The 23,175-nt window shown below is 47.3% G+C and overlaps 1 protein-coding gene across 1 annotated transcript in view; it reads right to left on the reverse strand.

The window, feature by feature from the left end:
* Positions 1 to 23,175, reverse strand: part of LOC147733969 (mRNA-decapping enzyme 1B-like) — a 203,124-nt gene that overhangs the window by 61,825 nt on the left and 118,124 nt on the right. Inside the window, exons 6-7 of the mRNA XM_086952876.1 lie at positions 21,277 to 21,405; positions 17,368 to 18,198 (exon numbers count right to left, since the gene is read on the reverse strand). Coding sequence (XP_086809002.1) covers positions 17,368 to 18,198; positions 21,277 to 21,405 — 960 coding nt within the window. The remainder of the gene's footprint in view (positions 1 to 17,367; positions 18,199 to 21,276; positions 21,406 to 23,175) is intronic.

The following is a 23,175-nucleotide window of genomic DNA, read 5'->3' on the forward strand; positions in this document are numbered from 1 at the left end:
GGCCTTTCAGACCTAAAGACAATGCCCAGTTATAAGTGTGAGGGTGCCCCTGCATGAGCAGGACCCCCTGCAAACCCTGAAGTTGATTCTCCGCGCTTTATAAGTGAGGTCAGCCTTTTTGATACATATAGTGAACATCAGTCATTACGAGATATCTAACTATATAGTGGCTGCAACGAACCCAGTCTTGTTTGGTATCAAACCTGTTGGAATCATACCCCAACACTGATTCCAGTGTTGGAAGAATGATCCCAGGTACTGGAAGGCTCCCTTGGGGTACCTTGAGGTACTCTCAGTTACAGTCTTTCAGGTTCTGACAGCAAGCTAGTGCTGCTGCTGACCAAAGAAACTATTCTGCCATCCTACTGCTGAGCTAAGCTCGAGGAGACAAAGGCAGAACAATAGGTTTTCTGATGCAGGAATGTGTGACCACCTCCCCAGACAGGACTTAAGTGTATTGGGCTGGGGTGGGGGCACTTGCCAGCACCACCAGAGTGTTCTGAAGGGCACATTTGGTGCCCTCCTTGCATACTCCAGTTTGAACTAGTACAGCGAGCCCTTGGCTCTCGCTCTGGTGTGAAAATGGACAAAGAACATGGAGGTATCCTCCTTTCTGTCCAGTCCCTCCTCTGGGAGGGACCCCTAAGTTGTCCTAATCCCTTTTCTAGGGAATTTAAGGACTTACCTGTCGGTGGGTCCTCAGATTCATCTTGGGACAAGACTCTACCCTGACAGCACGTCACTCTTCGACCATCGGGGCACTTGGACTTCGCCTGGAATCTAGACTGCATCAAGGAAGACTACTGTTTTGCAAGTCTTCTTAGTCGTCTGTGCTTTTTCCAGTATCTCTAACAGACCTGGGGACCTCAAGGACACCCGAAGTAATCTCCCTTGGAGTAAAGGAGTCACTCCCCTGCATCTGCAGGCACCACAATGAAGCTGACCGGTCTGCAGCTCCTGACGACCCACAGACTTCGAAAGGCTCAGCCGCACAGGGGTTGGTCTGCAACTGCCTAATTGGAACCGCTGGGACCAAACCCCTGTGCACCGCGTCGACTTGCCACTGTCCAGGCTTGTTGCTTCTGCACTCCAGAGATCTCTGGGCAACAAGAAGCTCCAGCATCGCTTCATGCCAAGTACAGTATATTCACTGCATCCTCTGCACAGTGGGCCTTCCTTCTTGGTGAGCTGCTCGAGGTCCTCTTGCAACTCATGTGCTTTTGGCCTGTGGGTCCTCGTGAGGGTCGTCTTCTGCTTCAGTGGGCTTCCCTGCTTTCTTGGGGCCTGCTCTGACTCTCCTGCATGTGGTGAGTACCTTGGACCTTCCTGCTCCTTTGCTTTCCAAGCCCGTTGCAGCTGCCAAGGCTTGTTGGTGCTCCCACCAGACACCGACCTCATGGTGTCATGTGGATTGGTTTTGCCTTCGCACTGTGTTATGTTAGCGTGAGCTTATTAGAAATTTAAACGCCATTTTCCTTTTCTGCAGCCTCTGCATACGGCACATTTCGTTATTAAAGCTTTTCGCCTAGTAGAATATTTTGCTTCACACAAGAATAATATGTTTGCTTATAATATCTACCTTGCTTGGTAAGCTATGTCTGTACAGTGAGTGCCGAGGCCTTCAAGGTTATTTGAACACAGTGCTTGTTGTTCGGTTTGATCAGCGCACAGTCTAGACATAATACATATACAGCTGTGGCCAACTCTGGATTTTAGGCGCAATTAATAATGCACTGCACAGAGCATGAATTACAGACTTGATGAATATTCGCATGCATAGAGTTGGTGCAGGAGATGATGTGATCCATTTCTGCTGAGACCAGAGGATTGGGCCCGCCCTTCTAAACCCAAAGAGACCTTCTGGAGATATAATATAATATACTAGCAAGGGAGGGTAAACTGAGGTTCTATTTAGACCTTTTCCCTTTAGCATTTTAACATGCTTTCTCCCTTTGTATTTTATGGAATAGTAACTATGCTGCTAACCTTGTTCCTTATAATGTTTGCTTGTATTAGCTAAGATACTGCGCTTGAGAACACTGCATTAGAAATAAATATTTCAAACTTGCACGTGTCATCATTTACTCCTCGTTCTGGACTGATATGTTAGTATAACGAAAGTGTGTTCATGTGTTCCACGTTACCCGAGGTGTTCTAAGTCCATGTTCTGCGTTGTCTAAACATTGGGGGTGTGTAAGAACCAATGAGACACTGATTGCAAGTCTGGTAGGGGATTTTGGATGCTAAGGTGAGTTTTGGCACACCCTAATTCACCGAGGTTCCAAGTCTCTATGCACATTTCTGTGTAGGAGCAGAATCTCTGCGACATGGCGCCCAATCGTTGGTGGTCTTATTACATGACACTTGAGTAGTACTTGTATCAGTCCTTAACACACTTCACTATTGTTTCCGGTAGACAGTGGTGTCGGACAAACCTACCTATACTTGCATAGGTCTTTTCAAGCTTGATTCTTTCAAAACGGTTTCCTTGAATTACTACTCAGTTGTGCTACATAGTTTTTTAAAGTATCTTTTCCTTTCTGTGTCACTATGGCCGCGGTGGACATTCCCCAACATAGTCGCATTGCGGTGCGCAATCACTTGCAGAATTATAATGTCCCCGTGGATGGCATGGCTGTCATTATGGTAGTGAGTGCAGAGGTGGCTTACCCGTACGAAATATTTTACTCGTGGGTGACCTTCCCGGCTGTGAACGCAAATACTACGGTGTTCGACATGTACACTCCCACTATAGTGCCACAGGACTATACTCCATATAGGACACAGGAAGTTCTGATTAACGCTTGGCAGCACCGAGTTTGGTTTAATGGCATCCTACCCCACTCTTTGACAGCACCGAGGTTAGGTCCGTTGTCCATTCCAGGCGCGGCTTGGCCTGTTTTGGCTGGATTTACACCATATCCTCAACACGGGGCGTGTTCCCTTGTTGATATAAGACGACTACATGTAGTTGCAATTAGCATGATTAGGTCGTTAGTACAATACATTACCCGCAATCTCCCGGACGGGGCCCCAGGTGTTGGGGCGTTTCCAGGTGGACAGGGCGGAATGAAGCTTTGTCCTGTGATGGTGAACGCTGTGATGGGCAAGCGCCCCCAGAATAAGGATGATTTTCCTTTCTGGCTTGCAGAGAAGTTGGACCAGCTGGAAGCGGTATTTCCTAACACGAGTCCTGGAGAAACACACAGGATTCTGACTATTAGCATGCCTAAAGACTTGATCCCAGAAGCTGGTGACTGTGAGTCATGGGGTAAGATCTTTGCGGTAGTGTATACGATGTGCTTCGGTACACCGTCAATGACTGTAATTCCGACGGTCGTTAAGCATGTTCAAGATGAGCACGGACCTGAGGCAGCGATTGAATTGGGTATGCGCCTATGTGGCAGTTTTGACGTAGATTCCAATCTCATACTTGCAAATGTCAAGGGAGATGCAGTGACCTTTCAGGTGTCTAATGCTTTGCAGGCTGTACCCGATGCCGATAAACCCCGACAGTTACAGACAATTATTGTGGCGGCTTATAAGACCGTGGGCCGCAATAGTTTGGGAGTCAAGCCATTTTCCACTAAAGAGAAAAAGCAACCCCAAGGGCCGAAGTCAGAGACTGACGAACAGCCCAAGGCTAAAAAGCTAAATTGGCCCAAAAAACAAAAAACAGGGTAAACAACAACAGCAGAAACAGGAGTCTCGTCCTGCATCTCCAGTGCCTGTGTCTACAGAACGTGTTTATGACTTGCGCGATCGCGTGACGATAAAATCACTGATCTTTTTCAGGTTTTTGAACACCACTCTCCTCGTTTTTTTCAGGACTCATCGGCCTCATTGACCGGTGGTGGAGGAGGCGGCAGAGGTCGGGTGGCCAGCAGGGACGCGACCAGCCCCGCCTGAAAGACAGTAAAGGCAAGCAGGACGATTCAACACCAAAGAGACCCCAGTTTCAGAAAAAGAAAGTTGCTGCTTTAACAGCGATATATGCCACAGATAGTGAGAACGCGGCTTCGGAATCAGACATGGGCTCTGACCTTGCTGGACAGCGCGGCGGAGATTACCATAGTGTGAGAGACCCTGCGTCCGCTACTGAAGGTGACAGCGACTGACCAATATGTTGTTGTGGAGACAGCTGATACTAGAGTAGCTCCCCCTGGTAGACTTTATAACATAGTCCTTTTAATTGAAGGTGACATACAGCGTAACATCAAAGGGGTATTTTGGGAAAATCTTACGACTACCTATGACATTTTGTTAGCGGAGGCTGACTGGCCCCCACCTCTTGGGCTAGCAGCTCAGAGGGGAGGAGGTAATCCTCCCTAGTTTCGCGCACACGGTCTCGAAAGAGCATGCGCTGAATTTTTCAGAAGAGTGGGCTAAGGCTCTTGCGCCGGCTCTGTACCGTACACAGTGTGGTTGGGATACATTTTCCCCACACCACGAGATTCCTTTGCGGTCTATGCCACAGCCTCAACCTCAATATCCCATCCGAGGTGAAGCTAAGGCTTCCGTCGCGGAAATCCTTGAACAACTGGAATATCAAGGTGCGATTAAAACTTGTGTCTCACCGATGAATAATCCTCTTTTTACTGTGACCAAGCTGGACAGTTTGTACCGTTTGGTATTGGATTACCGGCATTTAAACTGGCATTGCCGTACCTGTGCAGTACAGAATACCCACGGCTCTGCTCTTGTGGATGGTCTTGTCCGAAAACGGTTTAAAACCACACTTGACATTTCCAACGTTTTTTTTGCCCATAATTTGGATGGACTGAGTTCCCAATGGACCAGTTTTACCTGTGGCGGCAAACAGCGCCAATGTAAACGCTTAGCGATGGGCTATAAGAATAGTCCAGGCGTGTTTGCTGCCCGTATAGTCTCTCTCAGAGAGGATAGACACTGATGCTTGTTCGTATGTGGATGACATTTATCTCACTGACGACAAGCTTTGGGCGCATCCGTGTCGCGTTGACCCCATAATTTGTAACTTTGCGGACTTTGGTTACAAGTTCAACTTTGCAAAGTCTCACATTGCAGAGTACACATGTTGTTCCTGGGCTATGAGCTCAACAATGAAGGTCGAGGATTGGCTCCTCACTTCTTGGAGAAATGCGCACAACTGCGAGCTCCTACAACTCTGAAAAAATTACAGTCCTTGCTGGGATTTTTGAATTTCGGGCGTACATATATCCCAGAATATGCCCAGCGTATCAAACCTTTGTATGCTTTGATACAACCTACTTTTACCAAATCGTGCTGGGTGCCAGAACATTCAGCTATTATGAATCTTTGCAAGCTGGTCTTCTAGAATCTAAATTCTTACTGACTCGTGACAACCAGACCAACCTGGTGATCAGAATCATCCCTGGGGCGGTGGGTTTTACGTACCTTACTTTTAACGAAGGAGACACAGTACCTATTGTTTACAAGTCACACTTGTACACTTCGGCTGAAATGCGGTTTTCCTCTGTGAAAAAAGTTGACAGCAGTGCAAATGGCGATTCTTAAGGAACGTGCACTGTCGCAGGGATAACGCATGTTGGTTGTTACCCCGCTTCCTGCATTAGAGGCAGTGACGAAAGCCAGTGTACCAAATACTAAAGCTTTGCACCCACGTTGGATACAATGGGCAGCATCATTGACATCTCCAGATGTCACGTTTATTTTTTATGCCTCCTTACAGTTGCAGGAGTTTTTGCTGTATGAATTTGTTCATCCTGCCCCTTTGGCTATGCGGCCTTTGGAGGACTTCCATTGCATCATATACAAGGATGGTTCAGCGCAGGATGCGCATGGGTCTAAGCACGCATATGTTTCCGCTTGCGCTATTGTGGTAGGTGCCATGATGAATGATGAGTTCAAGTCCAGGGTCGTGCACACGCAGACTCTAGGGGACCGCACATTTGACAGAGCTTCGTGCTCTGATGCTTGCATTGGAGTACGCTAATCCTAGTGTGACAACTCTTATTGTGAGTGATTCTTACTACTGTGTCCAGTCTTACAATGAAAACCTGTTCCTTTGGATTCAGAATGATTTTCGTGATTCTAAGGATAGCACAATAAAAACATAAAATGATCTGGGTCCTAGTGGCTGAGCTTAAAGAGCAGTTGCCCCTCGTGTTTGTGATTTACACTCTCGGTCATCAGCACGTAGGAGTCCACGCTGTTGGCAATTCACTTGCCGATGAGTCAGCAAAATCAGCAGTATCGACATATTTGGTTGCAGCAGTTACACGTTCCAAAAGTAAGATTGATGATGATATCTTGGCAGCTGTTGCTGCAACTGAGAAGGGAAATAAATATCCGAAAGGATTCCCTTCGAAGTATTTATACCACTTAAGTCCTGATAAAGTTCCTTATGTGAAAATACCTGACGTTGGTGAGAGGTTAATTCCCAACGCGGCCCGCAGGCCTACACTGATTACAGCGGCCCATGAAGGTGTTGCGTCTGCGCATGAGGGCGTTTCGGCTACTGTTGCTCAGTTACAACAACGTTTCTGGTGGCGGGGACTGTACAAACAGACGCGTGATTATGTTCTCCAATGTGACATTAGCCAGCAAATTAAGCCTTCAACTGCTGCACGTCCGCCCCAGACACAGTTGTACTTATCTAATAAACCGCTTGGGTGTGTTTATTTAGATCACTGCGGTCCTTTTTCTTCCGATACTGCGTATAAATACATCTTAGTAACAGTTGATTCATGCACAAGCTTTGTGCGGGTGTTGCCACACCGCAGTGCTGATTCACGGACTGTCATAAGAGACTTGCGTGTCTTTGTAGGGATTTTTGCCTGTGGTACCTTCCATTCGGATCAGGGTCCGGCTTTCGCCTCTAAGGCGTATAAGGATGCCATGACTTCGTTGGGGGTACAAGTCAAGTTGTCGTCTCCATACAGACCTGAGGGTAATAGTGTTGTGGACCGGATGAACTGAGATTTAAAGCAGTCTTTGACGGCTCGAGTTATAGGCACTGGCAGGAACTGGCTGGCCCACCTCAATAGCGTGCAGCGTGCTCTTAATAATCTCCCTAGAAGGTCCTGGGTGGGCGAACCCCATACGAGATGCTGTTTGGTATCAAGATGTAAGTCTCGGACCTTGACGGTCTAGACTCGGTGGCTCTAGCTGCCTCCTTTGACGTAGATGAACATTGCAATGTTTTACAGGATCTAGAAAAGACAAGAGACAATCTTGCAAAGGAACATTTGCCCTCCACCTCGGATGAAGCGTTGCAGATCCTGGTAGTTGGCTGGCTACCCCGAGTTGGAGAACTGGTTTGTGAGCAGATCGAAAACAAGAAAGAATTTGGTCCCTCTTATCAAGCTCCGGTTGCAGTGCTTGGTGTGAAGGGCACAAAAACAGTCCTTTTACAACCACTTCCAGGTTGGAAGGAGAACAGGTATATCTCCATTGACAATGTCAAGATACATAGAGTGGCCGATTCCTCTTAGTATGACACCGGCGGTCTCATGTCCTTCGATTGAGAAATTCTGTTTAGGCTCCGGTTTCCAATCCTGTGCCTGATGTTGCTCTCGAGATGCCTGCTATTTCCAGTCCTTTATTGAGTACACTGCCTGGCACTCAACATGATGAAACTGACTACACTTACCCAACGGACTTATCGATGCCTGATTTGCAAACTCGCTTAGCTACAGAATCCAGATTTTCATTTGACACTTATTCCCACACATCAAAAAAGCCTTCAAAGATTTATGTTCTGGCAAGACTGTTTAAAAAACATTTTTTGATTCCCCCTTAGACCTATATTAAGATGGTGCTTTTTTCGATTTATCTTTTTATGTCAATTGGTTTTGTGTTTTATTTTTTCCGTCTCGTCAATGGACACTATGTCGATGAGAGAACATGCATTCGACATATCAATGGAACATTAGCTCCCCATTCCTCATCACACAGATTGAAGAGAGACTTGGCTTTTGTTAATATCACTGCTTGGCCTGTCTTCGATGGGATTGAATGGGATGCTGTTCGATTTCAAATCCATGGGCCCACTGAGGTTATAAATGTCTCTAATGTGCTTAGAGTGTCTATGGGGGATGTAGTTAAACAAAATATACGTTCTGATTGGGATGTTCAGGCCGTAGAATCATTGTTTTCTGATTTGAAATATTATGCTGCCTTTGATGCTGAAGATTTGTACTTGGAGTCTGCTAATTACAGTGATTTGTATGGTTATCAACATTTTGGCAATCACTATCTGCATAAAACTAATAAAAGGAGGCTCACTGTAAATTCCACCCAGTGGGAACACTCCTATACAAGTTAGACTTACCAATACTAAATTATTGTATTCAAAGACCTTTCTAGACCAGTTAGCTGTTGGAGGCTACGAGTTGTGGAAGGATACCATTGACCTTAAATCAGTTTGGGGGTCTAAAAGTTGGCAAGTGCAAGACACTGAGGCTTTGCACCGTGCATGCCTCATCCCGAACCATATGTCGTTTTTGAATTCTCCAATTTCACAGACAACATGCTTTGGAATGGCTACTCCTAAAAGATTAAAAGCTCCTTCTTTTCCTGACTTAGAGGAATATTCCGGTTGGAGTAATACTACAAAATTTTCCATGAGAGAGTTACAAGCTCTTTTATTGAATTCCTCCTTTAACATATCCAGTTTGGATCCCGAAGGTTGGTTGCTCTGGCACAGAAGTGCGGACTCGTGCCAGCATCATTTTCTGGGTTTAGCTCATGGCTTTACACAGGTCAGGGTAGATCCCCGTTTTGAAAGAGGCCATTCTGTGACTACCTATTCTGTAGGCAAATTGTGTCAGAATTGGCTGAGATATTCTACCTTGGCGTCAGTTAAACTGCATTTATCTAAACTGACTGACGATGTTGATCTGAATGATTTTATAAAAGGCCCGGCTAAAGGTAGATCTAAAAGGTGGATATATGCTGTTTATAACGAATTCTGGAAGACATCCCAGATTGAGGCGGCTACCCGCCTTAGAGCTATAGATCAAGCTAATTTAGAAAAAGTGCTAGCTGTCGCAGATAACAGCATAAACACGCTCTCTTCCCGCATTTACACGTTAGATAATATTGTATCATCTGTTGTAGATATTGTGCAAGATGAAGTGTCTGTTTTGTACCATGGTCAAAATCAATTGCGTTCTATTATACAGTTTGCATGGACATTACAGGCCCTTAAGGCCGGTAAGGTGCCATGTCATTACATGAATACATCATCATTGTTTGCCCTGTTTAATTTGACTTAAACATTTAAAACTTGCACGTGTCATCATTTACTCCTCGTTCTGGACTGATATGTTAGTAAAACGAAAGAGTGTTCATGTGTTCCACGTTACCGGAGGTGTTCTAAGTCCATGTTCTGGGTTGTCTAAACATTGGGGGTGTGTAAGAACCAATGAGACACGGATTGCTAGTCTGGTAGGGGATTTTGGATACTAAGGTGAGTTTTGGCACACCCTAATTCACTGAGGTTCCAAGTCTCTATGCACAGTTCTGTGTAGGAGCAGAATCCCTGAGACATCTCGGGTATGGCTCTTGGCCTTCCTCAGCGTCACCTGGTCCTTACAGCTGGAACAACAAGGTCACAGTCAACTCACTTGAAACATCCCGTCATTGGTGGGCATTGCTCTTACGTGCCTCCTAGTCACCTCTGAGTGGCATAGACACTGTCCCCTCTACTTACAGGTTCTTCACTCCAAGAATCCACCAGACCCTTACCAAGTATTCTCCAGCGGCATCTTTCCTGAAGTCCTCAATTGCGGTCTCCGGAGGTTCAGCTGGTTTCTGATGTCACTTTACACCTATGCCCCTGGCTTCCCTGATGTAGGTATCCTGGTTCCTGTGGTATCCACAGGTGAGCTGACTCTCCAACCTTCATTCTTCCACACGGTTTCTTCAGGGTCCACTGGGAAGGGTCTTTCGCCCAGAAAACTGCAACCGCAACTTCCCTGTTGTCCTCTTTTGGACACCCAGCTGTGTTTCCACTCTGCACACTTCCTCCGTAGGGGTCCTTGGGTGGTTTCTCGTGTCCCCAGCTCCTCTGAGACTCCTGGTCCAAGTACCGACTTCGGTTACAGTTCGCATTCCATTTTTTAGTATATAGTTTACTCTCCCCCCTGGAGACCACTGTATATTGTGCTTGCTTACTTATAGCAATTGAAGCATTATTGTGCATTGTTGTCGATATCTCAGAGTAGGAGATATACCAATGTGTTAGTGAGTGTTGTGTAATACACACATTTTTATATATACACTATGTGGTTCTTTTTCATTTAACCTACACTACACAATTAAACTGGTACAACAAGCTGCTTAACACTCCTTCTAGATAAGCCCGAAGTCTACTCTCCACAGCTACCAATTGGAGAGCTTTCAAAAGGTTATCAAAAAACACTAAAATCACCATGAGGGTTGCCTGGATTAGTGAAAGGTGCTTCACTTAAATAAGTGTGCACCATATACTAAGCTGGCTTCCTACAGGATTTATTCAAAGTACAGATTTCAGGAGATCCATCCCAGCCATCTTTCAGGCTCCGGTCAATTCCAAATCTTAAACACAAACATTCTTCCTGAGAACATTATTTTCCCAGCATGGTTCCACTGGAACATGACCTGCCTACATTCCACATTCAGTACCAAGTTATCACAAACTTCCCTCTCAAATATAAAATAACCAGCCCGTCTACCATAAACTTGAACACATTAAACAACAAAGATAAAATCAAAACATAATCCTTGCTAAATTATGTAACAGGTAAGAGCAGCTACATTGACACTTTAATGTACTATACATTCCATATGTTAGCATCCTGAGTTTCAATGCTACAATGCCAGACGCTAGATAGCCTAATTCATAAAACATACTCCGGGAACCTCTTCATCAATTCCTCCTGTAGTCTTCAAAATATTTAGAGATTTGTGTTTGCTTATGCACAGCCCAGGTCTTGAAGGTCATAGTATACCGTATAAATTAGTGATTGTTTTCATCATATGTTTGAGTTCTTGCTTCTTTTCCCTCTTGCTTTTGTTTCTCTCCACACCTTGGCAGTGTTCTAAAGAATATGTTTATGTTTAAATTTAAAACAGAGAGTATAGACTTTCAAAAAGACAGTTGTTTCAAGTATATGCTAATATTACTCTGGGTACAAAAAAGGAATCTCTAAGATTACACAACTTAGTCCCATTTGGAGACAAAGATTGAATACCATTCGCCCTGGTTCCAAACTTTCCAAAATGCCCACTAGATTACTGACGTGGGAGTGGTTCTGATAGCGAGTAGCAAAGAAGGTTGTCCCTATGGCTATGACACTGTTGGGGGGTCAAGCCCAGATTTTAATGCAGCGTTTACTTTCAGCATATTTTATTAAAGTGTGAAAGGTGTGGTTAGATGTAAAAAAAAAAAATTTTTTTAAAACTTTCAGGACCCTTTCCTCTTCTATCCCTCCACTATCCTTTTCATTCCAAATAACAGACTAACATGTCCACTGGTCAAATTAATTTCATATTTCCTCATACCTATTCACCACGAATTCTTTTTGGGTTCTGGAGTAGCATGCTGCTCAACTAAAAGCTCTTCAACACCTCATCAGGGGTAGCAAAGGCTACATAAATGCAAACATTTTCATTCTTCTATCCCGCCACTATCCGTCTACTCCAAATAACAGACTAACATATAAACCTCTCAATATTTCATATTTCACAATACTAATTCACCACTAATCCTTTATAAGTTTCGGAGCAGCGTGCTTCCAGACAGAAAAAGCGTTTTGACGCCTCGTCCAGGGTAGTAAGCGCTATATACATGCAATTACAATACAATCTTGTCCTTTCTTCTTACGTTCTCAAGATGTGGATATGTTATCTTCTGAGATGTGCCGTTACTACTGCTAGGCACTTTGTAAACACTTGTGGTGCAGTTGTGACCCCGAATGGAAGGACTTTGAAATGATAGTGTTGTTCTTCTAGTACAAATCTGAGATTCTTCCTGTGAGAAGGATGTATGGGAATGTGGAAGTAGGTGTCCTTGAGGTCTAGTGTGGTTAGGAAATGGCCTTGTTGCAACAATGGGCGCACTTATTGTAAAGTGATCATGTGAAAATGATCTGATTGTATATACAGATTGAGAGGCCTTAGGTCTAGAATTGGTCTTAGTGTTCCGTCCATTTTTGGATATTAGGAAATAGAGTAAGTAAACTTCCTTGACTTCCTTGATGTTTTAACAGAACTAGCTCTATTGCATCTTTTTGCAGCAATGAGAGAACTTCTTGTTGGAGCAGCGTTAGATGTTCTATGGACATTGGACAATGTCTAGGTGGTATATGTGGAGGGGCAGCTGTAAGCTCTAGGCAGTAACCATACTGGATAATTTGTCTTACCCACTTGTCTGTTGTGATGGCATTCCAGACAGGTAGCAACTGTGTTAATCTCCCCCCTACAGGAGTGGTATGCTGTTGGGGGAGCTGAAGGAAGTCACTGCTTAGTGGTGGAAGAGGATCGATTGTTATTACCTCAACCTCTTCCATTACTGTTATTCCCTCTGTAACCTCCTCTAAAATATCCTCTGCAATAATTTGGCAAAATTAGCTAGAGGCTGACACCATTTTAGACCCACATATTGACCATCTTGAACCACATTCACTCTGCATTCCTCCCTTACTTCCCAATCATGTTCAACCAAATCAGACACATTTTGCTTGGACAAAACACCCTCAGCCCACCATGTCATTCATCACCCTTCATTTCCTCAGCCCCTTCGTCAGCATAGTCTGAACCCTCTGACTTACATGCCCTCATATCCTCAACCAGTAAAAGCTCTGCAACACAAGACCCTCTTCACCACCAGACAAGCTTAGTTTTGGTCCCTCAATAGACTAGTCCAGTCTTGCCACCTCTCCCCATCAGACCGGTACAGCATCCGCCTTAGGCCCCCACTAGACCTGCACAGCCTCAGCCACCCCCACCAGACCTGGAGAGCTCCACCCCCCCCCCCCCCAAACCAGCACAGCCTTGCCCCCTTACAAATTTCACTGTCCTAGACCCCCCGGAAGCCACACAGCCTCAGCCCCGCAGAATCTGCACATGCTCGCTCCGCCCCAGAGAATTAACAGCCCCTGCTCTCCCTCATAATTCGCATAGCTTCGGCCAGCCCCTCACAATCAATACAGGCTTGGATCCCCCAGATCCACATTCCCCTCCAGCCTGACCAGTCACCCTCCTTTCAACACCCTCCACCTCCACCTGGTAGGCTCCTCTATATCCCCTGATTTTACATCCAAACAACCTGTCTAACCAACCCTCCCCTCAGGCCACCCGAGCTGCCCAACCTATAGATCTATATTTACAACAAGGGGTGGTGAGGGACAGAGTCTCTGAATTAAACAGAATACTCTCACCCAGTCAAGAGATCAGGGCTAGATCCAACACCGTTTTTTAGCTCACTGCACCATCCCAGTTTCAGAACCTGGCTGTATGCAAATTAGTCTGTTCCTGTCCCAGTGCATGATGGGAACAGGGCAAACCAAACTACAAAAGCCAATTCTTACACTGGGAAGGAAACAAGCTACCGGGGACCGGTTTCTGGCATTTCAGCCTCTTCGTAAAATCACCTATAGATCTGCACACCGGTCAGTCTCTTGACCCACATTCCCTCAGTCTCCTGATGTGTATTTCCTCAGCCAGCCTCTTCTGCACACCATCAGCCCTCCTCTCGCACTGCCTAAGCACTCCTCTCCCGCACTCCCATAGCCCTTCAGACCGGCACTTCCTCAGCTCTCCAGACCGGCACTTCCACATCTCCCTCCAGACCGGCACTTCCACATCTCCCTCCAGACCGGCACTTCCACATCTCCCTCCAGACCGGCACTTCCACATCTCCCTCCAGACCGGCACTTCCACATCTCCCTCCAGACCGGCACTTCCACATCTCCCTCCAGACCGGCACTTCCACATCTCCCTCCAGACCGGCACTTCCACATCTCCCTCCAGACCGGCACTTCCACATCTCCCTCCAGACCGGCACTTCCACATCTCCCTCCAGACCGGCACTTCCACATCTCCCTCCAGACCGGCACTTCCACATCTCCCTCCAGACCTCCAGATCCACATCTCCCTCCAGACCTCCAGATCCACACCTCCCTCCAGATCCACACCTCCCTCCAGATCCACACCTCCCTCCAGATCCACACCTCCCTCCAGATCCACACCTCCCTCCAGATCCACACCTCCCTCCAGATCCACACCTCCCTCCAGATCCACACCTCCCTCCAGATCCACACCTCCCTCCAGATCCACACCTCCCTCCAGATCCACACCTCCCTCCAGATCCACGCCTCCCTCCAGATCCACGCCTCCCTCCAGATCCACGCCTCCCTCCAGATCCACGCCTCCCTCCAGATCCACGCCTCCCTCCAGATCCACGCCTCCCTCCAGATCCACGCCTCCCTCCAGATCCACGCCTCCCTCCAGATCCACGCCTCCCTCCAGATCCACGCCTCCCTCCAGATCCACGCCTCCCTCCAGATCCACGCCTCCCTCCAGATCCACGCCTCCCTCCAGATCCACGCCTCCCTCCAGATCCACGCCTCCCTCCAGATCCACGCCTCCCTCCAGATCCACGTCTCCCTCCAGATCCACGTCTCCCTCCAGATCCACATCTCCCTCCAGATCCACATCTCCCTCCAGATCCACATCTCCCTCCAGATCCACATCTCCCTCCAGATCCACATCTCCCTCCAGATCCACATCTCCCTCCAGATCCACATCTCCCTCCAGATCCACATCTCCCTCCAGATCCACATCTCCCTCCAGATCCACATCTCCCTCCAGATCCACATCTCCCTCCAGACCCGCACTCCCTCAGCATCCCAGACCCGCACTCCCTCAGCATCCCAGACCCGCACTCCCTCAGCATCCCAGACCCGCACTCCCTCAGCATCCCAGACCCGCACTCCCTCAGCATCCCAGACCCGCACTCCCTCAGCATCCCAGACCCGCACTCCCTCAGCATCCCAGACCCGCACTCCCTCAGCATCCCAGACCCGCACTCCCTCAGCATCCCAGACCCGCACTCCCTCAGCATCCCAGACCCGCACTCCCTCAGCATCCCAGACCCGCACTCCCTCAGCATCCCAGACCCGCACTCCCTCAGCATCCCAGACCCGCACTCCCTCAGCATCCCAGACCCGCACTCCCTCAGCATCCCAGACCCGCACTCCCTCAGCATCCCAGACCCGCACTCCCTCAGCATCCCAGACCCGCACTCCCTCAGCATCCCAGACCCGCACTCCCTCAGCATCCCAGACCCGCACTCCCTCAGCATCCCAGACCCGCACTCCCTCAGCATCCCAAACCCGCACTCCCTCAGCATCCCAGACCCGCACTCCCTCGGCATCCCAGACCCGCACTCCCTCGGCATCCCAGACCCGCACTCCCTCGGCATCCCAGACCCGCACTCCCTCGGCATCCCAGACCCGCACGCCCTCGGCATCCCAGACCCGCACTCCCTCGGCATCCCAGACCCGCACTCCCTCGGCATCCCAGACCCGCACTCCCTCGGCATCCCAGACCCGCACTCCCTCGGCATCCCAGACCCGCACTCCCTCGGCATCCCAGACCCGCACTCCCTCGGCATCCCAGACCCGCACTCCCTCGGCATCCCAGACCCGCACTCCCTCGGCATCCCAGACCCGCACTCCCTCAGCATCCCAGACCCGCACTCCCTCAGCATCCCAGACCCGCACTCCCTCAGCATCCCAGACCCGCACTCCCTCAGCATCCCAGACCCGCACTCCCTCAGCATCCCAGACCCGCACTCCCTCAGCATCCCAGACCCGCACTCCCTCAGCATCCCAGACCCGCACTCCCTCAGCATCCCAGACCCGCACTCCCTCAGCATCCCAGACCCGCACTCCCTCAGCATCCCAGACCCGCACTCCCTCAGCATCCCAGACCCGCACTCCCTCAGCATCCCAGACCCGCACTCCCTCAGCAACCCAGAGACGCACTCCCTCAGCATCCCAGACACGCACTCCCTCAGCATCCCAGACCCGCACTCCCTCAGCATCCCAGACCCGCACTCCCTCAGCATCCCAGACCCGCACTCCCTCAGCATCCCAGACCCGCACTCCCTCAGCATCCCAGACCCTCATTGCCTTGGTGCCCCCCCCCCAATGTGGTCCCCATGACGAGAGTCCTTGTGCCCCATGATCTGCAGACCCTCGGCCCTCATGCATGACCTGCGGACCCTCGGCCCCCATGACCTGCGGACCCTCGGCCCCCATGACTTGCGGACCCTCGGCCCCCATGACTTGCGGATCCTCGGCCCCCATGACTTGCGGATCCTCGGCCCCCATGATCTTCAGACCCTCAGCTCCCATGATCTGCAGACCCTCAGCTCCCATGATCGGCAGACCCTCAGGCCCCATGGTCGGCAGACCCTCAGGCCCCATGGTCTGCAGACCCTCAGCCCCCATGGTCTGCAGACCCTCAGCCCCCATGGTCTGCAGACCCTCAGCCCCCATGGTCTGCAGACCCTCAACCCCCATGGTCTGCAGACCCTCAGCCCCCATGATCTGCAGACCCTCAGCCCCCATGATCTGCAGAACCTCAGCCCCCATGATCTGCAGAACCTCAGGCCCCATGATCTGCAGACCCTCAGCCCCCATGATCTGCAGACCCTCAGCCCCCATGATCTGCAGACCCTCAGCCCCCATGGTCTGCAGACCCTCAGCCCCCATGGTCTGCAGACCCTCAGCCCCCATGATCTGCAGACCCTCAGCCCCCATGATCTGCAGAACCTCAGCCCCCATGATCTGCAGAACCTCAGCCCCCATGATCTGCAGACCCTCAGCCCCCATGATCTGCAGACCCTCAGCCCCCATGACCTGCAGTCTCCATGACCTGAGGCATGCAGCACCCATGACCAGCACACACTTAAGCCTCCCCAGCCTGCACTTAAACAGTAATTTGGTCTTCCCTGAGACTTCAAAACACTGAACTAAAGGTACCCGAGGTGGAAGGAGTACTGGGGGGTTGAACACTATCTCCGGTGAGCAGCAGTTTTGCTATACCTTATAGATACATGCTCAACTCTCAGAAGTATGATGCAAGGACAAGGTGCACCAGGAAAAACGTTGAAAAACTATAGATAAAGATAAGAATCCTTAGATTTTAAAAGGTTTTTGCACAGACACATGTACCACAATTGTGCACATTCAAGAAGTCCTCACTCTGCCAGAAGTGCAATAGGTGATGGGAATGAAGACATAAAATATTTGAATTAATATGCTGTAGGTCTATAGAAAATGAGTAACAGTTGAAGTACAGTATGCAAGATAACTGAACACAATCACATACAACTTAAATATTCATTACCTGAAAGAGGGGGTTCTGTTTGTCCGCCCGTGAAGTCTTATCCATCCATGATTGCAGAGGCTTTATCGTAGCAGTACTTTCAGAGACAGTGGGGAACTTTGCTGCTAATGCAGGTCTACTTGAGGTATTAAACTGCTGCTCCTGCTGCACAATATGAAGCTTTTTTAGCAGCTCCTGTGGGGAAAGAACATCAGTACTTGGTGGTGGGTTTGCAGAAAATGAAAACGGTTGCCTTTGAAGCTTGGTGTGGTCAGTGACAAGAGACTGTGGTCTCAGAGTCTCAGTTTTTAGGCAAGCGTTGAAATAAACAGGCTGCTGCTGGGTCATGCTCTTCATTTGAGTCCTACTGAAGATGGGTATGGTAGAACTTACAGGACCCATAGATCCCTGACCGAATTTGGGCCCTGGGCCGTGTGTACCATGCAAAGTTTGCAACAGGCTCTGCTCTTCGCTTATGTCTTGGATGTGGAGAGAAGACCCCATACTTTGGTGCGTAACAGGTTGAAAGAGTCCAGTGAAAAGGTCTTCTGTGGTGTACATATTACCATTCTCATACAATCTGTTCTCCGGCAGCTCGGAGACTGGATGAAGGTCGGTGCTACGCACCATAAGTTTCTGAATGGCTGGGCAAAGATGCTTTCCTTGAGGCACAGAATTTTTATGAGGTCCTGGCTCATCAGGGTCCTCATAGAATAAGGAGCGCGCTACACCCTGCCGGACAGTAAGTGGGTCTGACTGCTGCTTCTGCTCCTTCTGCAAAGGGTCGGAGGCCGTGCTTGGCTTTCCAAAGAGTGTCATCAATGATAAGTGCTGGGGTTCCGAGTCTGAGAGCTGAGGAGAGACCAAAAGAAAACAGATCATCTTCAATAGAATAACGTTATTTTAGTATATATGTGCATCGTTGAAAGATACAGCATATAATGGTTCTCTACCAAGTAAAAAGTAAGTTCTGACCTTGTTTTATCCCAACTATGTGGTATCTGTGCACGAGTGGGAACTGTAGATGCCAGTTGTCAACACAAACAGTGATCCTAACCACCCATACACTTTGTAGTAGAAGCACCAAGGAATAGTCTGACAACCATAAGAATGGAGATAGGAGGTTTGTGGAGAAGGTGTGATGGAAAACATCAACTAGAAACACTGTTATTGGCACTCAAGTTGTTTCTCATCATCGATTGATTTCATCTATAGATACTTCACACCCTCAAAGACTTCCAAAATTTTACCCAGAAATAGTGGATAGTAGGGACAGAAGAACAAACACCAGTTGTACCCTCCATCCGAGTTAGGACAGTAAAGTTTGTAGAAAGCAACTCTTTACACCATGACCTCCTGTCCAACCCAAACCCATAAGCCAGTGCAACCCACTTTAAAGTCTTGGTAGCTCCGAAATCATCAGCAATCACTCAAAAACAATTTTACTGAAATACCAGTTGATAGTCATCCTAGCCCTCTGCCTGCCCTCTATACTCTCTGTAGCCAAGTTAAATCCAGCTCCCCCAACAATCCGCTCAAACCTGATCTCTTTGTTAAGCTACAGGAGCCTCTCCTCCCTCCCTGTTTGGAATTGATCAATTTCTGTAATCCGCCACTGTGCCCGGCTAATGGAAGCAGGCTTAAGTCATCCCTGTCCTGAAGAAACTGTCTGTGGACGCCTGAAAACCTCCACCCCATTTCCCGCCTACGTTGTCTTGCCAAGGTTATGGAAAGACATGTCAAGGGTATCCTTACCAAGTTCCTGGAAGATAATCATATACTGGAAACATCCCACAGCGGTTTCAGGCCTGCAGACAGCATAGAATCTGCACTCATTGCAATTACCGAGCAACTTCGCAAGGCCCTAATTGAAAGCAGATTACCAGTCCTGATTCTGCTTGACTTGAGCACAGCATTAGATATGGTGTCTCACAAAATTTTACGTGAGCGCTTACAGGGCATTGGCATAAGTGGGTATGCACTGTCCTAGTTCACCGCCTTCTGAACTGAGCGCTTTTTCCACGCCATCTCTCGTCCTCACAGTTCCCAACCTTATGCTTTACCCTACGAGGTCCTCAGGGCTCTTCATTGAGCCCTACCCTGTTTAACATGAATATATTCAATCTCTGGTACAGGTCATTAAATCCTCTGGGCTTGCGCTGGTGTTGTATGCTGACCACACCCAGCTCGTTCCTTCACTCTCCGAAAATCCCACACAAGACATGGCCAACTTCCAAAAAGATATGCTTGCTGTAGCAGAGTGGATGAGCAACAACTGCCTACGCCTGAACTTAAATAAAACAGATATACTTCGATTAGGTAAAAATGCCCATGTCTAGAGCGACCATCCCCCTAAAGCCCAAGTCCACCATAAAAAAACGTAGTAATCTGGATTGGTAGCAGGTTGACCTTCAAGGCCCAAACCAAATCGGTAGTTGGCACTTGTTTCTGGCTTATGAGAAGTCTTAAACCCATCCCGGGCCTCTTCGACCCACGCCCTCGTGAAACCATCATTCAGGCGGTAATTCCGTCCTTGTTAGATTAGCCTAGATGCCAACAAATCTGTCACTAGAAGACTCCAGCTGTCCCAAAATGCTACAGCTAGGCTATTTTCCTTCCCTAAATTCTCGGCTGATCTTCTGTACAAGTTACATTGGCGCTATGAAACTGTGCACCGCCCATAAGACCCTGCACGCCCAGGGGGCATCTATCCTGTCCAGTGTATCACCTTATTGGTGCTTGCACTCTGAAAACCTTAACCTGGCCATTATTCCTCGAGTCTGGAGAGTGAGAGCTGGCGGACGCTCTTTAAGGGCCCGGACCCCTTTTCTCTAGAACTCACTTCCCCTCTCCATCAGAAACACCTGATCCACCTGCTTTTTAGGAAATCTCTTATAACATGGCTCTTCTGCGCCTAGCCTCCCCTTGCTTCTGGGATGTTTGCAGTTGCAGCTCATTTGTCTTCTGGGTCTAGTACTGGGAAACCCTGCTGTTATAAACTTTAAAAAGTAACTTTTGAAAATGTAACAGTGCTTCAAAAAGTTTAGATCTTCATAATTATAATTCACATACCTAGCCGCAAAACATTAACACTCACAAACAATTTCATTTTCAACCAGAAAAAATATGTTTACAAAATATGTACTTCTATATCACTATTTAATATCACCATGTGTCAGGTTAATGAAACATAAAACCAGTCAGCAGCGTTTATAAAAGTCTGGTAATTCGAGGCAACACAACCTCTATGCACATACAAAATAAGAAGACAGCCTTTTAGAAGCTTCACCAAACCGTAGAAGGAGCTTCCTAGCCATCATGAGCTCCTCAATTGCAATAATGTACCTGCATATCAGCGCTTCCCAACTCCACTGCAGTGCACCCACACGGCCATGAAATCAAGACATTCAAGTGCCATTAGCTTGTAGGCAGTAAATCAATATATACCACCATTGAGAATGCCACTACATTAAATAAAGAAGGCCTTGGCAATGTTGATGTAGTGTTTCTGATGCAGTGGAGTTCAACTACAATAGCCCACTGAACAACCCACCCATTGGTTCGAGGATAAGCTTTTCATTAGTCACTGATCAAGAAGACTGAGGGAAAAATTGAGGCAACTAATTTATTTATGATATTGAGAAATATCTTAGCAGGTCAAAATGTAATTGTTCAAATAAGCACAGGGAAGTGGGAAAAAATATGGTTAGCATTTTCTGTTATAAATACATATGTTTGAAACAACATGGTTTAGGCACAGACTACATCACTTCCTTGCTCAAAGGCGCTTTTGAGAGAGACCGCATTGAACAGGCTAGCAAGTTTACACTGCATCATCTAGGCAGGTGGTGACCGAGGACATTTCAAGAACAGCATTAGGTAGACAGCTTATAAGAAACAGGTTTATTTTAGTGCCTATCACATACGTACATCGCCTTGTGGAGGAGCTGGCTGCAGCTGGGTTTCTTTTGGCTTTACCGGTATGGGCTTTATCAACTTTGGATTGTCGTAGATGGAAGTTGAACTGGAAATCTGTTTTGGCTCTGAACATGCTGTGCACTGAAATAGAAACTGGATTGTGAGTCATAGAAGTCATTAACGAGAAACAACTTCACCAACAAGATACAACTTCAAGAAGATTATAAAAAATAGAGTACATTTTAATTCATGCATTTGGTAAATACATGTAAATCTAAATGTTGCACAGTTGTTTCATCAAGACTGTTCAAATGGTGTGGAGAATTAGCCTGCAAACCTAAACAACAAATAAAGCGTGTTCATGGTGGTGTTAATGATGCACCCCGTTTATGGGACCTTGGGCAATATGCTTAGGATAATGATGACAAAAGAAAGTGTTTAACAGGACTTCTTGCAAAAGCCCCTTAAGATTGAAGATCTTGGGTATGAGGAGGACGACTTCCTTCTTCGAGGGTTAGGACTAGGAGGTGAAAATCAGAATCCTTACCTGGTGCTCAGGTAGTTTCATGTTTGCAAGAGCATCAGGAAGCAGGAAACTGTGCCCCTGCAGGCGTGCGGCCATCTACAGATTTGACAACCTGTCAGAGGAATTTATAGAGGACCATGCAACTACATTAAAGAGCCTGCCTGCAGAATGTGAAAGGGAGAAAATAGACTGTATGGAGGAAATACTTTTACAAGTGGAAAACAAAGTACTGCTCGTAGGTGCTGCTTAAACCAGTGAGATACACCCGATATGCAGATACAGAACTCATATGTAATACACACTGAGGGGTTTAAAACGAACTTTGTCCAGTGAAAAGTGAAGTACGGCATGATAACCAACTTTGTACTACAGAGGATGGAGAACGTGGAAGTCAAGGTGAACAAGTGAAATAGCCAACTTTTAATGCCAACATTGAAACCCGTGAGTGCGGGTAAAGGTAGGAGTGATGTTACAAGCTGTGCGAAAGTGGGAGTCAATTACCTCAAACTCAACAGAAATGAAGAATTGATCAGCATGTGTTGGTATAGCTTGGAGATATCAGTTCTGCAAGTAGAACTCAAAACTAATAATTTTGCACAGAGACTGTCCAGAAAAAAAAGAGGGGATGAAAGATGGGGCCTTAAATAACTACTCATAATGAGGGATGAATGAGCTGGACGACAAGTATAGGGGGATGATCTGGAGGGACACAGGAATAGTGTGTAATAGCAGACATGAGTATTTCTATTCCTCCTGTTTTCCAAACTACACCGTTCAGAGATCCCCAAACCGAACCACCAGCAGTCAAGGTTATATTCTGGACAACGACTAACAGAGGCAGAGAGGGTAAAGAAGGACCAGGAAGAAGATGTGGAGTTTATAACAGTTGAGTGAACCAGAAACTTCCATTGTTTTAAGTCAACTCTATATAGGACAACTGCAGCGCTCATTTTAACATTTCCAATTATCTTTTTCTACATGCAAGGACTGTTCTTAAATCTCCACTGACACTTCTATGGTCTGAAAAAGTATCATATCTTGAAGACTAGCTGAGGACAACAAAAAAACGCTCTCTAGCAAAGACATTTTACAGACCGAAAATTAGACTGCACATCAGAGTTCATTTTCTCTATCGTCCTCACTTAATGCTTTTTAGGTCGATCATTCGAGTCTTCTTGTATATACTTTGATATACTTATATGTGTATGTACTTTGTGGGCTCTGGAGATCAGCCCTGGGACTAGTATGCTTCCGCTTAGGGACTTATTTTTCTGTTCAATTGCCTCTATTTAACTTTCTTGATATAAAACGACCTGCAGAGGTCAGTTAAATGCCAGAATCATTTTAGCATTCCCTAGATCCCAATCCACAGAAATGGTCTTCCA

Source organism: Lissotriton vulgaris, chromosome 1_2, assembly GCF_964263255.1.
Source record: "Lissotriton vulgaris chromosome 1_2, aLisVul1.2, whole genome shotgun sequence".
NCBI lineage: Eukaryota > Metazoa > Chordata > Amphibia > Caudata > Salamandridae > Lissotriton > Lissotriton vulgaris.